General features: G+C 39.5%; 1 protein-coding gene across 12 annotated transcripts in view; it reads left to right on the top strand.

Annotated features, from left to right (window-relative positions):
* Positions 1-17,937, top strand: part of msn (serine/threonine-protein kinase msn) — a 777,533-nt gene that overhangs the window by 532,061 nt on the left and 227,535 nt on the right. For all 12 annotated transcript variants that reach the window (XM_070085848.1, XM_070085846.1, XM_070085843.1 and 9 more), the window contains 2 exons: positions 4,692-4,809; positions 7,517-7,650. In XM_070085848.1, coding sequence (XP_069941949.1) covers positions 4,692-4,809; positions 7,517-7,650 — 252 coding nt within the window. The remainder of the gene's footprint in view (positions 1-4,691; positions 4,810-7,516; positions 7,651-17,937) is intronic.

Raw genomic sequence — 17,937 nt, 5'->3', positions numbered from 1 at the left:
GAGCACAGTGTCATCGGCAAAGAGCAGCTGTGACAACTCCCACTTTGTGTATGATTCTTTATCTTTTAACTCCACGCCTCTTGCCAAGACCCTCGCATTTACTTCTCTTACAACCCCATCTATAAATATATTAAACAACCACGGTGACATCACACATCCTTGTCTAAGGCCTACTTTTACTGGGAAAAAATTTCCCTCTTTCCTACATACTCTAACTTGAGCCTCACTATCCTCGTAAAAACTCTTCACTGCTTTCAGTAACCTACCTCCTACACCATACACTTGCAACATCTGCCACATTGCCCCCCTATCCACCCTGTCATACGCCTTTTCCAAATCCATAAATGCCCAAAGACCTCTTTAGCCTTATCTAAATACTGTTCACTTATATGTTTCACTGTAAACACCTGGTCCACACACCCCCTACCTTTCCTAAAGCCTCCTTGTTCATCTGCTATCCTATTCTCCGTCTTACTCTTAATTCTTTCAATTATAACTCTACCATACACTTTACCAGGTACACTCAACAGACTTATCCCCCTATAATTTTTGCACTCTCTTTTATCCCCTTTGCCTTTATACAAAGGAACTATGCATGCTCTCTGCCAATCCCTAGGTACCTTACCCTCTTCCATACATTTATTAAATAATTGCACCAACCACTCCAAAACTATATCCCCACCTGCTTTTAACATTTCTATCTTTATCCCATCAATCCCGGCTGCCTTACCCCCTTTCATTTTACCTACTGCCTCACGAACTTCCCCCACACTCACAACTGGCTCTTCCTCACTCCTACAAGATGTTATTCCTCCTTGCCCTATACACGAAATCACAGCTTCCCTATCTTCATCAACATTTAACAATTCCTCAAAATATTCCTTCCATCTTCCCAATACCTCTACCTCTCCATTTAATAACTCTCCTCTCCTATTTTTAACTGACAAATCCATTTGTTCTCTAGGCTTTCTTAACTTGTTAATCTCACTCCAAAACTTTTTCTTATTTTCAACAAAATTTGTTGATAACATCTCACCCACTCTCTCATTTGCTCTCTTTTTACATTGCTTCACCACTCTCTTAACTTCTCTCTTTTTCTCATATACTCTTCCCTCCTTGCATCACTTCTACTTTGTAAAAACTTATCATATGCTAACTTTTTCTCCCTTACTACTCTCTTTTCATCATTCCACCAATCGCTCCTCTTCCCTCCTACTTTCCTGTAACCACAAAGAACACTCTAACACTACATTTTTAAACCTATATTCGACCCCATTGTATGCTCTCATTAGCCCATCTATCCTCCAATAGCTGTTTATATCTTATACTGCCTCCTCTTTTAGTTTATAAACCTTCACCTCTCTCTTCCCTGATCTATTCTCCTTGTATCCCATCTATATTCAGTGTAGCTACAACTAGAAAGTGATCTGATATATCTGTGGCCCCTCTATAAACATGTAATGTTAAATGTTAATTTATACATTTTATTAGTGTTTTACATTTATTTGCCATTCTTTTCTGCATGTAAATCTATATTTAAGCTAGGGAAGTGTGTAGGGAAGTGACCCCTGAAGTGACCTAGAGTCCTTATGGAGGGGGATTCCCCTTCCAAACAATAACCTCTCTTCCCTCTCCTCCTCCTCCCTGTCTTCCATTCATCAACAACAGCCTTCAATAAAGGTGACTGTCATGTTGAATGTTCATTCTTTTGTGCATGTAAATCTATCTTTAACCCTTTCAGGGCTTCGGCCATACTAGTACAGCTTACACACCAGGGTCCTTGACGTACTAGTACTCATAAATTCTAGCGCCTTCAAATCTAGTGAGAGAAAGCTGGTAGGCCTACATATGAAAGAATGGGTCTATGTGGTCAGTGTGTGCAGTATAAAAAAATCCTGCAGCACACAGTGCATAATGAGAAAAAAAAGAAACTTTGACCGTGTTTTTGGATTAAAGCAGCGACTTTGCACTGTATTTTCGTATGGTATTTATTGTTGTATTCTAGTTTTCCTGGTCTCATTGTATAGAATGGAAGACACTACAGAAATTGAGATGATTTTGACTGGTTTTACAATGAAAAGTACCTTGAAATTGAGCTCAAAGTAGCAGAAATGTTCGATATTTGCCAAAGTTCAAAAGTAAACAAATCATGCTAAGCATCCAATACACATCAACTGGTGAGTCTAATATTCTTTCACAAGTGTGCTGATATTATTTATACCATTTCTATACTAATGCAGTAGTCTGCATAACAGTAAATCTTTTATTTTTTGTGAGAATAAAAATTCAAAATGGAAAGCAAAAGAATGTAAGAGGGGCATGGGGACATGACTAATGAACAGAGAAAATGTTATTTTAGTGCCAGGAATATTTTTCTTGTTTATTCTGGACCCTGTTTGGAAAGTGGCATCTTTTGAAATTTGTGTGAAATTGGCAAAATTGCTAAATTCTGAGCACTATATTGGATAGTTGAAATCGGTAAATGGGTGGTGTCTTGTACTCATTCAATAGACAAAATGGAGTTCTAGTGAAATAGTTATGATTTTTGTCGACTAGTACATTGGAATTGGCCGAAAATAGGGCTCAAAGTGGGCAAAATCACCGATACGTAAACATCATCGAGACCGCTAACTTCGTGAGAGCATAATTCTGTACGTTTTTCATCAGATTTCATAATTTTGGTGTCATTGTGATTGGGAAAAGATTATCTATCTTTTCATGAGAATTTTTTTTTTTTTTTTGAAATTTGGGGGACCCTGGGAACAAGTCTCTGAGAGGGCCTGTGGACCCTGAAAGGGTTAAGGTAAAAAAAAATTTTGTTTTTGATACTTCTGGGTATCTGGAACGAATTAATTGGATTTACATTATTTCTTATGGGGAAAATGGATTTGCAAATTGTCAATTTCAATAATAGTCACACTCTCTGGACCAAATTAATTACAAAAAACAAGGGTCCACTGTATGTATATACAGTGGAACCTCAAAAATCGTAGGTATCACATATCGAACATTTCGAAAATAGGACCATTTTTTCAGACAAACTGTGTCCCTATTATCGAACGCGCCCCTATTTTCGGACCACCGGGTACAGGACCTGTCTGCCACCCGCTCTGTCCGCGTCCCCGCGCAGGCACCGTGAGCAGTCTAGCTTTGTTTATGCTTGAGTGAACACTAACCTGCGCTCTCATTCACGCATTTTACAATTATTTTGTTGTGTTTAGTGCTTGTGGGACTGTGAAATAAGCTGCCATGGGCCCAAAGAAACTTGCTAGTGGTACCCCTGTGGTAAAGAAAGTGAGAAACACCATAGATGTGAAGAAGGAAATAATACAGAAGTATGAGAGTGGTGTGAGACTTGTTGAGCTTGCCAGGATGAATGGGAAAAACAAGTCGACCATCGGTTCTATCCTGCCAAAGAAAGAACAAATCAAGGAAGCTGATGTTGCGAAATGTGTTAATATAGGGAGTGGATGAGGTGCCTTCTTCAAAGATTAAGGAGATTTGTGCCAAGGGGAATGATGTCCAAATATTTGTGGAGAAGTACCACCCTGAGCAAGCTGAAACAAGCCATCTTTGCAACAAGTTCAGTGACAGAACCATGTCCCATTTTAGGGAAATGTTAAAGAGACGCCAGAAACAGAGGACTGTGGAGAGTTATTTTGTGAGACAGGGGTCCAGTGACTCTCAAGCTGGTCCTAGTGGCATTAAAAGACAGAGAAGGGAAGTAACCCCAGAGAGGGCTTTACCTGAAGTCTTCATGGAGGGGGATTCTCCTTCCGAACACTAACCCTGACTCTCTCTCTCTCCTCCCTATCTTCCAGATGCCATCGCCAATCTTCAATAAAGGTAAGTAAAAATGTTATTTTATATGTATTACTATACATAATTAAAAACTATAGTATTTGTTGTATGTAAAACTGTAATTAATCTCTATAAAATGTATTTTTTGTGTGAATATTTTTGGGTTTCTGGAACGGATTAATTGTATTTCCATTATTTCTTATGGGAAATATTGCTTTGAATTTCAGACTTTTCGAATTTAGAACTAGCTCCAGGAACGGATTAAGTTCGATTTTTGAGGTTCCACTGTATATATTTTTCTTATTTATAAATAAAAATTGTGTGAATAAAAAATCAAAATGGAATTCATATGTAAAGCCTGGGAACATAACTAATGAACAGAGGAAATTTTATTTTAGTGCCAGGAATACCTACATTGTTTATTCTGGACCTATTTTGAAATTGGAATATTTTGAAATTCGTGTGAAATTATACAAATTACCAATTTCTGATCACTTTATTGGGTAATGGAAATAGTTGATTGGGTGGTTTCTTGTACTCAGTTGCTAAAATGGAAGATATACTAGTGAAATAGCTAATAATTTGGTCAACTGGAACAATGTAATTGGCATTAAATAGGACTCAAAATGAGCAAAATCTCTGATTCTTAAATATCACTGATGCTGCAAAATTCACGATAGCATAATTTCATCAGTTTTCCATCAGATTTTGTACTTTTTATTTTATTACCTTCAGAAAAAGATTCTCTATCATTTCATAAGAGAAATTAACAAATTTTTTTTTGAAAATTCTTGGACTCTTTTTGACAAGTTTCAGACTGAGAGTGTGGACCTCTGAAATGGTTAATTGAAAACTTATCTAATTTATGTCGATTCTCTCCCTGCTTACAGAGAACGTATACAGACCAGCTCCTGAAGCATCCATTTATTCGTGATCAGCCTACAGAGCGACAAGTTCGAATTCAACTAAAAGATCACATAGACAGATGCAAAAAGCATAAACAAAAAGGTAGCGATTTTGTTTTTTATAAAGTATTCCAGTGAAAGGTTACTATGACTTTGGATTCAATGAATTAATTAATTCCTGTAAAAATGTAATATTTATTACAAATGTATTCAGGGATTTGAGGAAGTGGACTTGTCAGCATATGGGTCTATGAAAGACTAGGTGAATCATAGAATTGGTGATGGGAGAAAAAAGGTGAGTTGTGCACTGAGGAGTCTATGGAGACAAAGAACGTTATCCATGGAAGCAAAGAGAGGAATATATGAAAATGTAGTTATACCAATGCTCTTATATGGGAGTGAAGCATGGGTGGTGAATGTTGCAACAAGGAGAAGGCTGGAGGCATTGGAGATGTGTCTGAGAGCAATGTGTAGTGTGAATATTGTGCAGAGAATCCGTAGTTTGGAAATTAGGAGGAGGTGTGCGGTTACTAAAAGTATTACTCAGAGGGCTGATGAAGGGTTGTTGAAGTGGTTCGGACATTTAGAGAGAATGGAATGAAATAGACTGACTTAGCATATAAATCTGTAGTGCAAGGAACACAGGGTAGGGGTCGATCTAGGAAAGGTTGGAGGGAGGGAGTATAGGAAGCTTTGTGTGCGAGATGCTTGGACTTCCAGCAAGCGTGCTTAAACATGTTGGATAGGAGCGAGTGGAGACAAATGGTTTTTATGACTTGACATGCTGTTGGAGTGTGAGGAAAGTAACATTAATGAAGGGATTTAGGGAGCTGGACTTAATTCCTGGAGGTGGTATGTACAGTGCCTGCACTCTGATGGAGGGGTGTTGATATGTTGCAGTTTTTAAACCTTAGTGTAGGTGTGCTTCTGGTAAGACAATGATGGAGTGAATGACGATGATTTTTTTTTTTTTTTTTTTTTTTTTTTTTTTTTTTTTTTTTTTTTTTTTTTTTTTTTTTTTTTTTTTTTTTTTTATATACCCTGCCTTGGTGGGAAACGGCCAGTTTCGCTTATATTTTTACCCTGCAGAAAGTACACAAGTGCTCAGATTGTTTCTGCTGGTATATCTGGTGGCATGAAGTGCACTACTTTTTTGTTACCTTTTCCTCACCATATTATGAATACTGTTTTCCTGTTATGCCTTTTTACTCAATTTTTTCAACACTTGACCATCTCTCATAGAGGTAGTGACTTGCCAAAGAAGAAAACACTTTCACTGTCACTCATTCAATCACTGTTTTCCTAGAATGTCTCTAACATCACAGTTCAGATGACCCTCCAAACATCAACATCCCCATCCCTCCTCAGAGTGCAGGCAGTATACCTCCCACCTTCAGAACTAAAGCTTCCCTGAATCACTTCATAAATGTTACCTTCGTCCCACCCCAACAGCACATCATTTCATATAAACCACACTTCATCTAATATCGAAACTCAAAATGCTCTGCATGATATTCACACTCCACATTTCCTTCAAATATATATCTACTGCCTCTTGGCTCTTCCTCACTGTAACATTCAAAACCCATGTTCCTTGTCCATACATCAATGCTGATACAACTATTCTCTTGTGCATTCCTCTTATTGCCTCCATGGATAATTTCTTTGTCTCCACAGATGCCTTGGTCGACCACCACCTGTTCCCTTTCATCAGTTCTAGGTTTTACCATCTGTCATAGAACCATCTGCCATCAAGTCTGCTCCCAAATATCTGAACACGTTGACTTCCTCCATACTCCCTCCAATCTAATATTCAGTTTCTCATTGCTTATATTTTTAGATAGTCTCATAACTTTGATCTTTCCTATGTTTACATTTAAGTTTCTTTTTTTTTAAGTACCTGTCCAAATTCATTTACCAACCTGGCTCTGGTGGCCTGGTGGTTAACGCTCTCGCTTCACACGGTGAGGGCCTGGGTTCGATTCCCAGCCAGAGCAGAAACATTGGACGTGTTTCTTTCCACCTGTTGTCTATGTTCCCCATCAGTAAAATGGGTACCTGGGTGTTAGTCGACTGGTGTGGGTCGCATCCTGGGACACTGACCTAAGGAGGCCTGGTCACAGACCGGGCCGCGGGGGCGTTGACCCCCGGAACTCTCTCCAGATAAACTCCAGAAACCTTTGCAGCTTCTCTCCCAAATCTCCCAAAAGAACCATGTCATCAGCAAAGTGCAACTGTGACAACTCCCACCTTGCACTGGATTCACTATCTTTCATTCCCACACCTTTCTCTTAACACCCTACTGTTCACTTCTTTTACAACCCCATCTATAAATATATTAAACATCCATGGTGACATCACATATCCCTGCTTTTCCATGTTTTATGCCTTTGTGTATTGATATATTTTCTTCACTGTCTCACTACATATAGAGGCATGCCTAATTCTTCCCATCTTATTATTGTTTTTTGCTGCAAACCCTTGATTATTGTTTCACTGGTGTAACAGATGAATCCTTTCAGAGCTTGTTTGTTGGGCACACTCATTACTGAATTGAGGGGACTTCATTTCAGTTTTTATATGAGATACCTCATAGCGTGTCTTCCCACCACAAAGTTGGTCGTTTTCTGCCCTTTTAGTTACTCTAATTCTTATTATAATTATTTAACTCGGATTGTGACTAGGCTATGGTCATATTGAGTTGTTATATATTGTACTGTATTGAATTTAGTTTGTTTAGGTGCTATTCTGTAATACTACATAATTACCAGTTTAACTTACTATCAATTTCTCTTAAATCTCATTTATAGCAGATAGACAAGAAACATTCAGCTATAGTGGGTCAGACAATGAAGAAGAAGAAACAACACAACCTGGTGAACCCTCTTCTATTATCCAGGCACCTGCTGGCGATACACTTAGACGGAATTTCATGCAAATTCAGGTTTGTATTCAGATTTTTTATCTAATTAACTATTTCTGATTATAGGAATAGAATTCATCACTAAAATGATCTTGATTTGTGATTTTGCCTCTTGGTATGATTTTTATATTCCTCAGTCATGTAGGTCTCGTAAAGTGTGGAGCATTGATGGCATAGTTTACATACTCTGGGATCATGGTTTTATTACATAGAAGCTTGTAGAGCAGTCGTGAACAGATTATTGGCTCATAAGTAGGAATACTTCAGGGTAAAAAAACTGAATCTTGTCATGGTGATCAGGGGTTCCTTTTCCCTCATTTGAATGACCTTACTGGCCCAGCCTTCTTTGATTATTTTGCTCAGGAAATGGAGAAAATTTATTCAAACTTGAATTCAGTTTAAGCATGTGCAGAGTTCTCCATGACTGTTCCAGCTTGCAGTGTCCTTCAGTTAACTTTTCTTAGTTCCTTTAGTTGGTGGGGAGGGAGTGCTGCATTATATTACAGGTTATAATTAGACCTATTGTGCACTTAATTCTATAAATGTTTCAAAGATCTTGCCCCAAATGAAAGTGCTGTGTTGATTAATTGTTGTTTTCAAAGCAGATGTTTTCCAGTCAATGAAGGGAGCCTTGGTTTTTCCCCTTCTTAAGAATCATGTCTTTCATTCAGGAAAAAAATATCAAACTATTGTCATGTTTCAAATCATGCTTTCCTTTCTAAATTGATTGAATATGTTATTCTTGATCAGTTTCCTTTTCTGGAGTGGCATAATATTTACCATGTGTTTATTCTGTATACAGACCTTTTCATTCAGCTGATGCAGTTTTATGCACTATTTATAATAACCTTTTACCAAACACTTGTTTAGGATGAGAGTAAGACACATGTGCAACATCTGGGTATCTTTATTGTAGACGTTTCGCCATCCAGTGGCTTTATCAATACAAATTCCAGGACATAACTTGAAGACAGTAGAACTATGTACAGAAGATGAGGTAATCAGTCCCTCAACCTAGGAGTAGGTGCGAACAGCACCATAGTCGTGGAGATTCTGAAGCAGAAGAAAGAATCCTGGCGCTTATATAGTAACGTCAGGTGAAGCAGACGAGGGCAAATTCACTGGTGGGCGGGATTCCCCAGTGGAAGTAGGTCCTTCCCAAAGAGATGGGTTAGTTGTAGTAGATGTCGTAGTTGTGAAGGTTATGTACATGTCCTCAGAATTAAGATTCCATGATGTTGCAGTGTCTGACAAGTTGTGTACGAATGGTATATAATACCGACAAGATGAGAGTAAGACACATGTGCAACATCTGGGTATCTTTATTGTAGACGTTTCGCCATCCAGTGGCTTTATCAATACAAATTCCAGGACATAACTTGAAGACAGTAGAACTATGTACAGAAGATGAGGTAATCAGTCCCTCAACCTAGGAGTAGGTGCGAACAGCACCATAGTCGTGGAGATTCTGAAGCAGAAGAAAGAATCCTGGCGCTTATATAGTAACGTCAGGTGAAGCAGACGAGGGCAAATTCACTGGTGGGCGGGATTCCCCAGTGGAAGTAGGTCCTTCCCAAAGAGATGGGTTAGTTGTAGTAGATGTCGTAGTTGTGAAGGTTATGTACATGTCCTCAGAATTAAGATTCCATGATGTTGCAGTGTCTGAGGACATGTACATAACCTTCACAACTACGACATCTACTACAACTAACCCATCTCTTTGGGAAGGACCTACTTCCACTGGGGAATCCCGCCCACCAGTGAATTTGCCCTCGTCTGCTTCACCTGACGTTACTATATAAGCGCCAGGATTCTTTCTTCTGCTTCAGAATCTCCACGACTATGGTGCTGTTCGCACCTACTCCTAGGTTGAGGGACTGATTACCTCATCTTCTGTACATAGTTCTACTGTCTTCAAGTTATGTCCTGGAATTTGTATTGATAAAGCCACTGGATGGCGAAACGTCTACAATAAAGATACCCAGATGTTGCACATGTGTCTTACTCTCATCTTGTCGGTATTATATACCATTCGTACACAACTTGTCAGACACTGCAACATCATGGAATCTTAATTCTGAGGACATGTACATAACCTTCACAACTACGACATCTACTACAACTAACCCATCTCTTTGGGAAGGACCTACTTCCACTGGGGAATCCCGCCCACCAGTGAATTTGCCCTCGTCTGCTTCACCTGACGTTACTATATAAGCGCCAGGATTCTTTCTTCTGCTTCAGAATCTCCACGACTATGGTGCTGTTCGCACCTACTCCTAGGTTGAGGGACTGATTACCTCATCTTCTGTACATAGTTCTACTGTCTTCAAGTTATGTCCTGGAATTTGTATTGATAAAGCCACTGGATGGCGAAATGTCTACAATAAAGATACCCAGATGTTGCACATGTGTCTTACTCTCATCTTGTCGGTATTATATACCATTCGTACACAACTTGTCAGACACTGCAACATCATGGAATCTTAATTCTGAGGACATGTACATAACCTTCACAACTACGACATCTACTACAACTAACCCATCTCTTTGGGAAGGACCTACTTCCACTGGGGAATCCTGCCCACCAGTGAATTTGCCCTCGTCTGCTTCACCTGACGTTACTATATAAGCGCCAGGATTCTTTCTTCTGCTTCAGAATCTCCACGACTATGGTGCTGTTCGCACCTACTCCTAGGTTGAGGGACTGATTACCTCATCTTCTGTACATAGTTCTACTGTCTTCAAGTTATGTCCTGGAATTTGTATTGATAAAGCCACTGGATGGCGAAACGTCTACAATAAAGATACCCAGATGTTGCACATGTGTCTTACTCTCATCTTGTCGGTATTATATACCATACAACTACGACATCTACTACAACTAACCCATCTCTTTGGGAAGGACCTACTTCCACTGGGGAATCCCGCCCACCAGTGAATTTGCCCTCGTCTGCTTCACCTGACGTTACTATATAAGCGCCAGGATTCTTTCTTCTGCTTCAGAATCTCCACGACTATGGTGCTGTTCGCACCTACTCCTAGGTTGAGGGACTGATTACCTCATCTTCTGTACATAGTTCTACTGTCTTCAAGTTATGTCCTGGAATTTGTATTGATAAAGCCACTGGATGGCGAAACGTCTACAATAAAGATACCCAGATGTTGCACATGTGTCTTACTCTCATCTTGTCGGTATTATATACCATTCGTACACAACTTGTTTAGGATGTTCACCAGAGTTGTAATATATTTATAGATAGGGTTGTAAGAGAAGTGAATGCAGGGGCATTGGTGAGAAGTGTGGGATTGGATGATAAAGAATCTAACAAAGTGGGAATTGACACAGTTGCTTTTTGCTGATGACACTGTGCTTTAAGGAGATTCTGAAGAGAAGTTGCAGAGGTTGGTGGATGAATTTGGGAGGGTATGGAAAAGAAGGAAATTAAATGTGAATGAGGGTAACAAAAATTTAGGTAATGAGGGTCACGAAAAATTTAGGTAATGAAAGATTGGATATCGGGAGTATGGAGGAAGTGAATGTGATTAGATATTTGGGAGTGGATTTGTCAGCTGATGGGTCTATGAAAGATGAAGTGAACCATAGAATTGACAAGGGGAAAAAGGTGAGTGGTGCACTGAGGAGTCTATGGAGACAAAGAACATTATCAGTTGAAGCAAAAAGGGAATGTATGAGAGTATAGTGGTAACAATGCTTTTATATGGGTGTGAAGTGTGGGTTGTGAATGTTGCAGCACGGAGGAAGCAGGAGGCAGTGGAGATGTTGTGTCTGAGGGCAATGTGGGGTGTGAATATTATGCAGAGAATTCGTAGCTTGGAGATTAGGAGGTGCAGGGTTACTAACAATATTATCTAGAGGGTTGAAGAGGGGTTGTTGATGTGGTTCAGACATTTAAAGAGGATGGAACAAAATAGGATGACTTGGAGGGCATTTAAATCTGTAAGTGGAGGGAAGGTGGAGTAGGGGTCGTCCTAGGAAAGATTAGAGGGAGGGGCTAGAGGAGGTTTTGTGTTCGAAAAGCTTAGACCTCCAGGAAGCATGTGTGAGCATGTTAGATAGGAGTGAATGGAAGCAAGTGATTTTTGTGACTTGACATGCTGTTGGAGTGCGAGCAAGGTAACGTGTATGAAGTGATTCAGAGAGACTGGTTAGCCAGTATTTTCATTATGTTCAATAAATCTCTTCCTTATATTTTTTCAGCACTTTGCACATTACACTCTCTAACCTTTAACCCTTTGACTGTCGCGGCCGTATATATACGTCTTACGAGGTACCGTGTTTGACGTATATATACTCATAAATTCTAGCGGCTTCAAATCAAGCAGGAGAAAGCTGGTAGGCCCACATGTGAGAGAATGGGTCTGTGTGGTCAGTGTGCGCCATATAAAAAAAATCCTGGAGCACGCAGTGCATAATGAGAAAAAAAAAATGACCTTTTTTTTTTAATTAAAATGCCGACTTTGTGGTCTATTTTCGTATAGTATTTATGGTTGTATTCTCGTTTTCTTGGTCTCATTTGATAGAATGAAAAACATGTTACAGAAATAGAGGTGATTTTGATCGATTTTACTATAAAAAGAACCTAGAAATGGAGCTCAAAGTAGGGGAAATGTTCAAAAGTAAACAAATGATGCCATTGTCCAATAAATGTCCAACTAGCCATTCTAATATGCAGTCATGAATGGGTTGATGTTATTTATACAATTATTACAGTATTGCAGTAGTCTGCATAATAGTAAGTCTTCTATTTTTTGTTTGAATAAAAATTCAAAATAGAAAGCAAGAGTAATATCAGAGGGGCCTGGAAACATGACTGATGAACAAAGAAAATGTTATTTTAGAGCCAGGAATGTCTGCATTGTTCATTCTGGATCCTATTTTGAAATTGTCATATTTTTTAGTTTTTGTGAAATTGGCCAAATTGCAAATTTCTGACCACTTTATTGGGTATTTGAAATCGGTAAATGGGCAGTTTCTTGTACTCAATCGATAGAAAAAATGGAGTTCTAAAGAAATAGCTATGAGTTTGGGTGACTGGAACAACGGAATTAGCCGAAAATAGGGCTCAAAGTGGGCGAAATTGCCGATTTGTAAACAGCGCCGAGGTCGCTAACTTCGCGAGAGCATAATTCCGTCAGTTTTCCATCAAATTTCGTTTTTTTGGGTGTCATTACAATTGGGAAAAGATTCTCTATCATTTCATAAGAAAAAATAATTTTTTTTTTTTTTTAAATTTTGTGACACCAGGAGACACCTCAGGATTGAGGGTTGCGATAGTCAAGGGGTTAAACTGTGGGATACCTGGAAAAAAATTAAATCCGGTGTGGGAAGATTTTGAAAAAACAAAATTAATTTTTTCTTATAAAATGAAAGAAATTATTTCTCTGAATCAGCTGAGACTAAAATGTGTGGAATCTGATGATAACTTAGGATTTTATGGTGTGTTGAAATTGGAGAAAAAAATTATCACTCATTAGCAAAAGTGGCATAATTTCATCAGGGATAATTGTGTTTTACAATTTGTTGATGCCAAGATATGATTATTTTTCTGTTTATTTTTTTTTAAATTTCTTTTAATGTTCACCACTATGTGCACTAGTTTCTTAAGATATTGAATGTGTTTAACCCCTTCAGGGTCCAAGGCAAAAATCTGAAGTGGTGCTCCAGTGTCCAAGAAATTTTGAAAAAAAAAAAAAATTATTTTTTCTTACAGAATTAAAGAGCATATTTTTGTGAAGGTAATAAGACAAAAAAAAATTTTTCTGATAAGTACTTACCGAGATACAGTGCCAAGAAGTTTGTCCAAAATGATGTGGTGGCGGCAACATCGACGAATTCCACATACGCGCATTGCTTTATTTAGCGGTTTTTGTAGTTTTTTCTTTTCTTTTCCAATTTTTTTCTTTTCCTACTAACATTTGGGGCCTGAGAGACCAATACTGTATATAATGTATATATATATAAACTCACTGTATTGAACACAATAACCGCACAAGGTTATTATCATATTATTGTTTACCACCGTTGTTTATTACAATAAACATGCACAAATCTTGTATAATACTAATGTTCTATCATATATTTACAATCACTGGACATGGTTTTAGGACTGCTGGAGCTTGTGGAACTCCTTGAAACAAGGCACCATACACAGAGGCACCTTACATTCCTCACACATAAACTGAGTGTCTTTGCGTCTTTGTTGCCGTCGTTTTGTTTGTGCACAGACGATGCATCTCTTCTGAGCAAATTTCTTCTGAGTTGAAGGAAGTTGTATTATGAAATGATCACCTTCCCTCCTCAAACGCTTGGGTATATCCTGAGGAATTCGAGGACCTTGTTGTATAGCAGGTGTTCTTACCTGGTACTTAATTATGAGTTGTCTGACAACAGACAAACAAAATTCACCATACGGTGGTCTGTTGCCAGTCTTTATTTGGTACATATTATATGCATTGAGCATTGAAATGTCCATGAGATGGAAGAAAAGTTTCACGTACCACTTGTAACTCTTACGAACACAATCAACAAAACCAATCTGCATGTCACATTTGTCAACCAAGCGCATGTTTTGTGTAAAATCAATCACTGTCACTGGTTTTCGAATACGTTCATTAGTCACTCGATCAACTTTGCCACTGTCTTGCATTTCATTACGTTGAATGGTTGTCAACAATGTGACATCTCGTTTGTCATGCCACCGTAATGCCATGATGTCATTGGCAGTAAACACCTGCATGTCATCACTACGAGCACCTGCGTTGAGCCTGGGCATATGTTTACGATTAGAACGCACTGTGCCACACACATCCGTCTTGTTCACTCGCAAGAAATCACTGAGTAATGGGCTTGTGTACCAGTTACCAGTATAAAATGTATGCCCCTTACCAAGATAAGGTGCCATCATGTTTCTCACTTCGTCACCTGAGATACCCAATAACATCTTGGTATCTTTCAATGTTTTACTTCCCGTGTATACAACAATATCCAACACCAGGCCACTGTCACAGTCACAGAGTACAAACAGTTTTATACCAAAGCGTTTCCTCTTGCTCGGTATATACTGCTTGAATGACAGTCTACCTTTGAACAAAATCAAAGACTCGTCAATTACAAGATTCTTGAATGGATAAAAGTATATGCTGAACTTTTGTTTGAGAAACATAAAAACATTTCTAATCTTGTATAACCTGTCACTTCTGTCAGGCCTGGTTTTGTCAGAGAAGTGCAACATACGTAAGAGTAAGATAAACCTGTTCACTGGGATGATTTCACTGAAGACCGGGGTAGAAATTAGCCGATCTGTGGACCAGTATGCTTTTATATTATGCTTATAGACATGAGGCATAAGCATTATTGTTGCAAAAAGCAAATACATTTCTGCAACAGTCGTCTCTTTCCACCGGTGTAGTCTTGACTGTGGTGATATGATCGTATTTGCCATGGTGTACTCAAAATACTTATTACTTTCCCTGACAATAGTTTCCATCAATGGCTGGTCAAAGAATAATTCAAAGAATTCCAGTTCATTGGCCGTGGTTCCAAGGGGACAAGTAGGTAGAATTCCACTTTGAGAGTCATCAAAGTGGTGGGGCTTGGGAACAAAATTGGGATTTTGCTGCCAATCCCAGATACGGTTTGCTGGTGGATACTGGACATCATAGGCTGGTTGTGCGGGTGGTTGTGGTTGTGGTGGGCTGGTGGCTGATGCTCCGCTTTGTCCCTGAACTGAGGAGTCAGCAGCGTGGGTCCCAGCCTGGGCTGGCGAGTCACGCATGGCGGTGCTACTACCATCACCACTACCACCATCTACTGATGCCTGTGGTCTATCCATGCCAAGTGTAGCCACATCATCCTCACTATCACTATCTAAACCTGGTGTAGGGCCATGGGATGTACTCCAGGATGTACTCCGTCCCCTGGGCACAGCATAGGGTACACTACCCGAGCGCATGCAGCGGCGTACATACCAACGCTTCACTGGTGAATATGATTCCTCACTATCACTACTCGAATGATCGTCAAGCGCAATAAAATCACAATCCACGTCACTATCATCATCATTGCTGAAGTCAGAGGCCTGGCCACGCGAAAATATTAGTTTTCTCTTGCGTTGATGTACAACCGACCATGAGTCATGAGTGCCCACACCAGAGGTAGAAGGTTGAGGATCGTCAGGGTTTTCTGCACTATTATCGATATCCTGGTCATTCCTTTTGGTCACTAACTGATCAAAGCCATAGAATTCGTCTTCATTTCCATTTCCATCAGTGTCAGAACTATCAGATAGGAAGAGGAGAGTCCCAATTTTCCGTGGAGTGAGAGCTGACTTGCGACGAGGCATGGTGAACAAGGGTAACTGAGCTGGCGTTCCCACAATGCTATGCAGGCACCTAGATTTTTTGTTTATGGCGCACACCCACCATGCAGGCCCGTTCTCTTACATGTTGGCCTATGAGCGCTTTCGCACTAAATTTGACGGCGCTAGAATTTTGGCATAGATCTACGGTTTGGACACTCAACGTGAAGCCGTAGATCTATGGGACGGACCCTGAAAGGGTTAATGGTGTTTTAGCACTTTAAACATAGGGAAATGCTTAGACTGTCATATCTGAGTCCCTCTGCAAAGACAGTGATTATGCATGAGTGAGGTGAAAGTGTTGAATTAAAGTATTTTCTTTTTGTGGATTTTCTTTCTTTTTGGGTCACCCTGCCTCGGTGGGAGACAACTGAATTGTTGGAAAAAAAAATTTACTACATAATTATTTTTATTTTATTTTATACTTTATTTGGTTATCCTGGGTTAAATATGCATAGTGTGCTTTGTAGCTGAATTCCACTGTTATCATCATGAAATTGTAATAAATTTGGAATAACTAAGCCATATTTTTGTCACTTGCACAACCTGTTCACTAGTGGGAAGCTGGTGGAGGAACAATAGCTCCTGATTTAAAGACAGTGGACCCTCGCCTAACGATATTAACCCGTTCCTGAGAGCTCACCATTAGACGAAATCATTGTTAGCTGAATTAATTTTCCCCAAATGAAAATCAAATTAATCCGTTCCTGACACCCCAAAGTATGAAAAAAAAAAATTTACCACATGAAATATATATTTTCCTACACACAAAAAGAAGACATGCACAATTACTACTGTACTAAATAAAGAATACATAACACTTACCTTTATTGAAGATCTAGTGATGATTGATGGGATGGGAGGAGGGAAGATGGTGGAAGTTGTTAATGTTTGGAAGGGGAATCCCCTTCCATGATGACTTGAGGTAGCAAGTCCTTTTCCGGGGTTACTTCCTTTCTTTTAATGCCACTAGGACCAGCTTGAGAGTCACTGGACCTCTGTCGCACAACAAATATGTCCATAGAGCTCTGTACCTCACGTTCCTTTAAGATTTTCCTAAAATGGGCCACAACATTGTCATTGTACAGGTTGCTAACACGGCTTGCAATAGCTGTGTCAGGGTGATTTTTGTCCATAAAGGTTTGCAGTTCAACCCACTTTGCACACATTTCCTTAATCTTTGAAGTAGGCAACCTCATCAATTTCTCTCTCCCCTCTTCTGAACCAGTTTCCTCAGGTGTGGTCTCTTGCTGTTGCAGATGCTCTTGCAGCTCATCAGTGGTTAGCTCTTCATTGTCCTCCTCCACCAACTCTTCCACATCCTCCCCACTAACCTCCAACCCCAAAGACTTCCCCAATGCCACAATAGAATCCACAACTGGCATATGCTTCTCAGGATTAGCCCCAAACCCTTCAAAATCCCTCTCTTCTACATATTCTGGGCACAATTTCCTCCAAGCAGAGTTCAAGGTCCTCTTAGTCACTTCCTCCCAAGCCTTGCCTATAAGGTTTACACACCTGAGGATACTATAGTCTTTCTTTCCAAAACTCTCGTAGGGTCAATCGAGTGTCTGAGGTCACTTCAAAGCACTTTTGAAACATAGCTTTTGTGAAGAGATTTTTGAAGTTTGAAATGACCTGCTGGTCCATGGTCTGCTGGAGAGGAGTGGTATTAGGAGGCAAAAACTTCACCTTAATGAAGTTCATGTCCCTAGAAAGTCGCTCTGCCACGTCTGTAGGATGACCAGGAGCATTGTCTAATACCAGGAGGCACTTAAGGTCCAATTTATTTTCCAGGAGGTAATTTTTCACAGTGGGGGCAAATGCATCTGTAACCAGTCATAAAAAAAGTCCCTAGTGACCCATGCTTTACTGTTTGCCCTCCACATCATACAAATTAGCCTTGAGGATGTTGTTTTGCCTGAAC

Source organism: Cherax quadricarinatus, chromosome 17 (genome assembly GCF_038502225.1).
Source record: "Cherax quadricarinatus isolate ZL_2023a chromosome 17, ASM3850222v1, whole genome shotgun sequence".
NCBI classification, from domain to species: Eukaryota; Metazoa; Arthropoda; class Malacostraca; order Decapoda; family Parastacidae; genus Cherax; species Cherax quadricarinatus.
The sequence above is the reverse complement of the archived record's forward strand: the minus strand, read 5'-3'. Positions and strand labels throughout refer to the sequence as shown.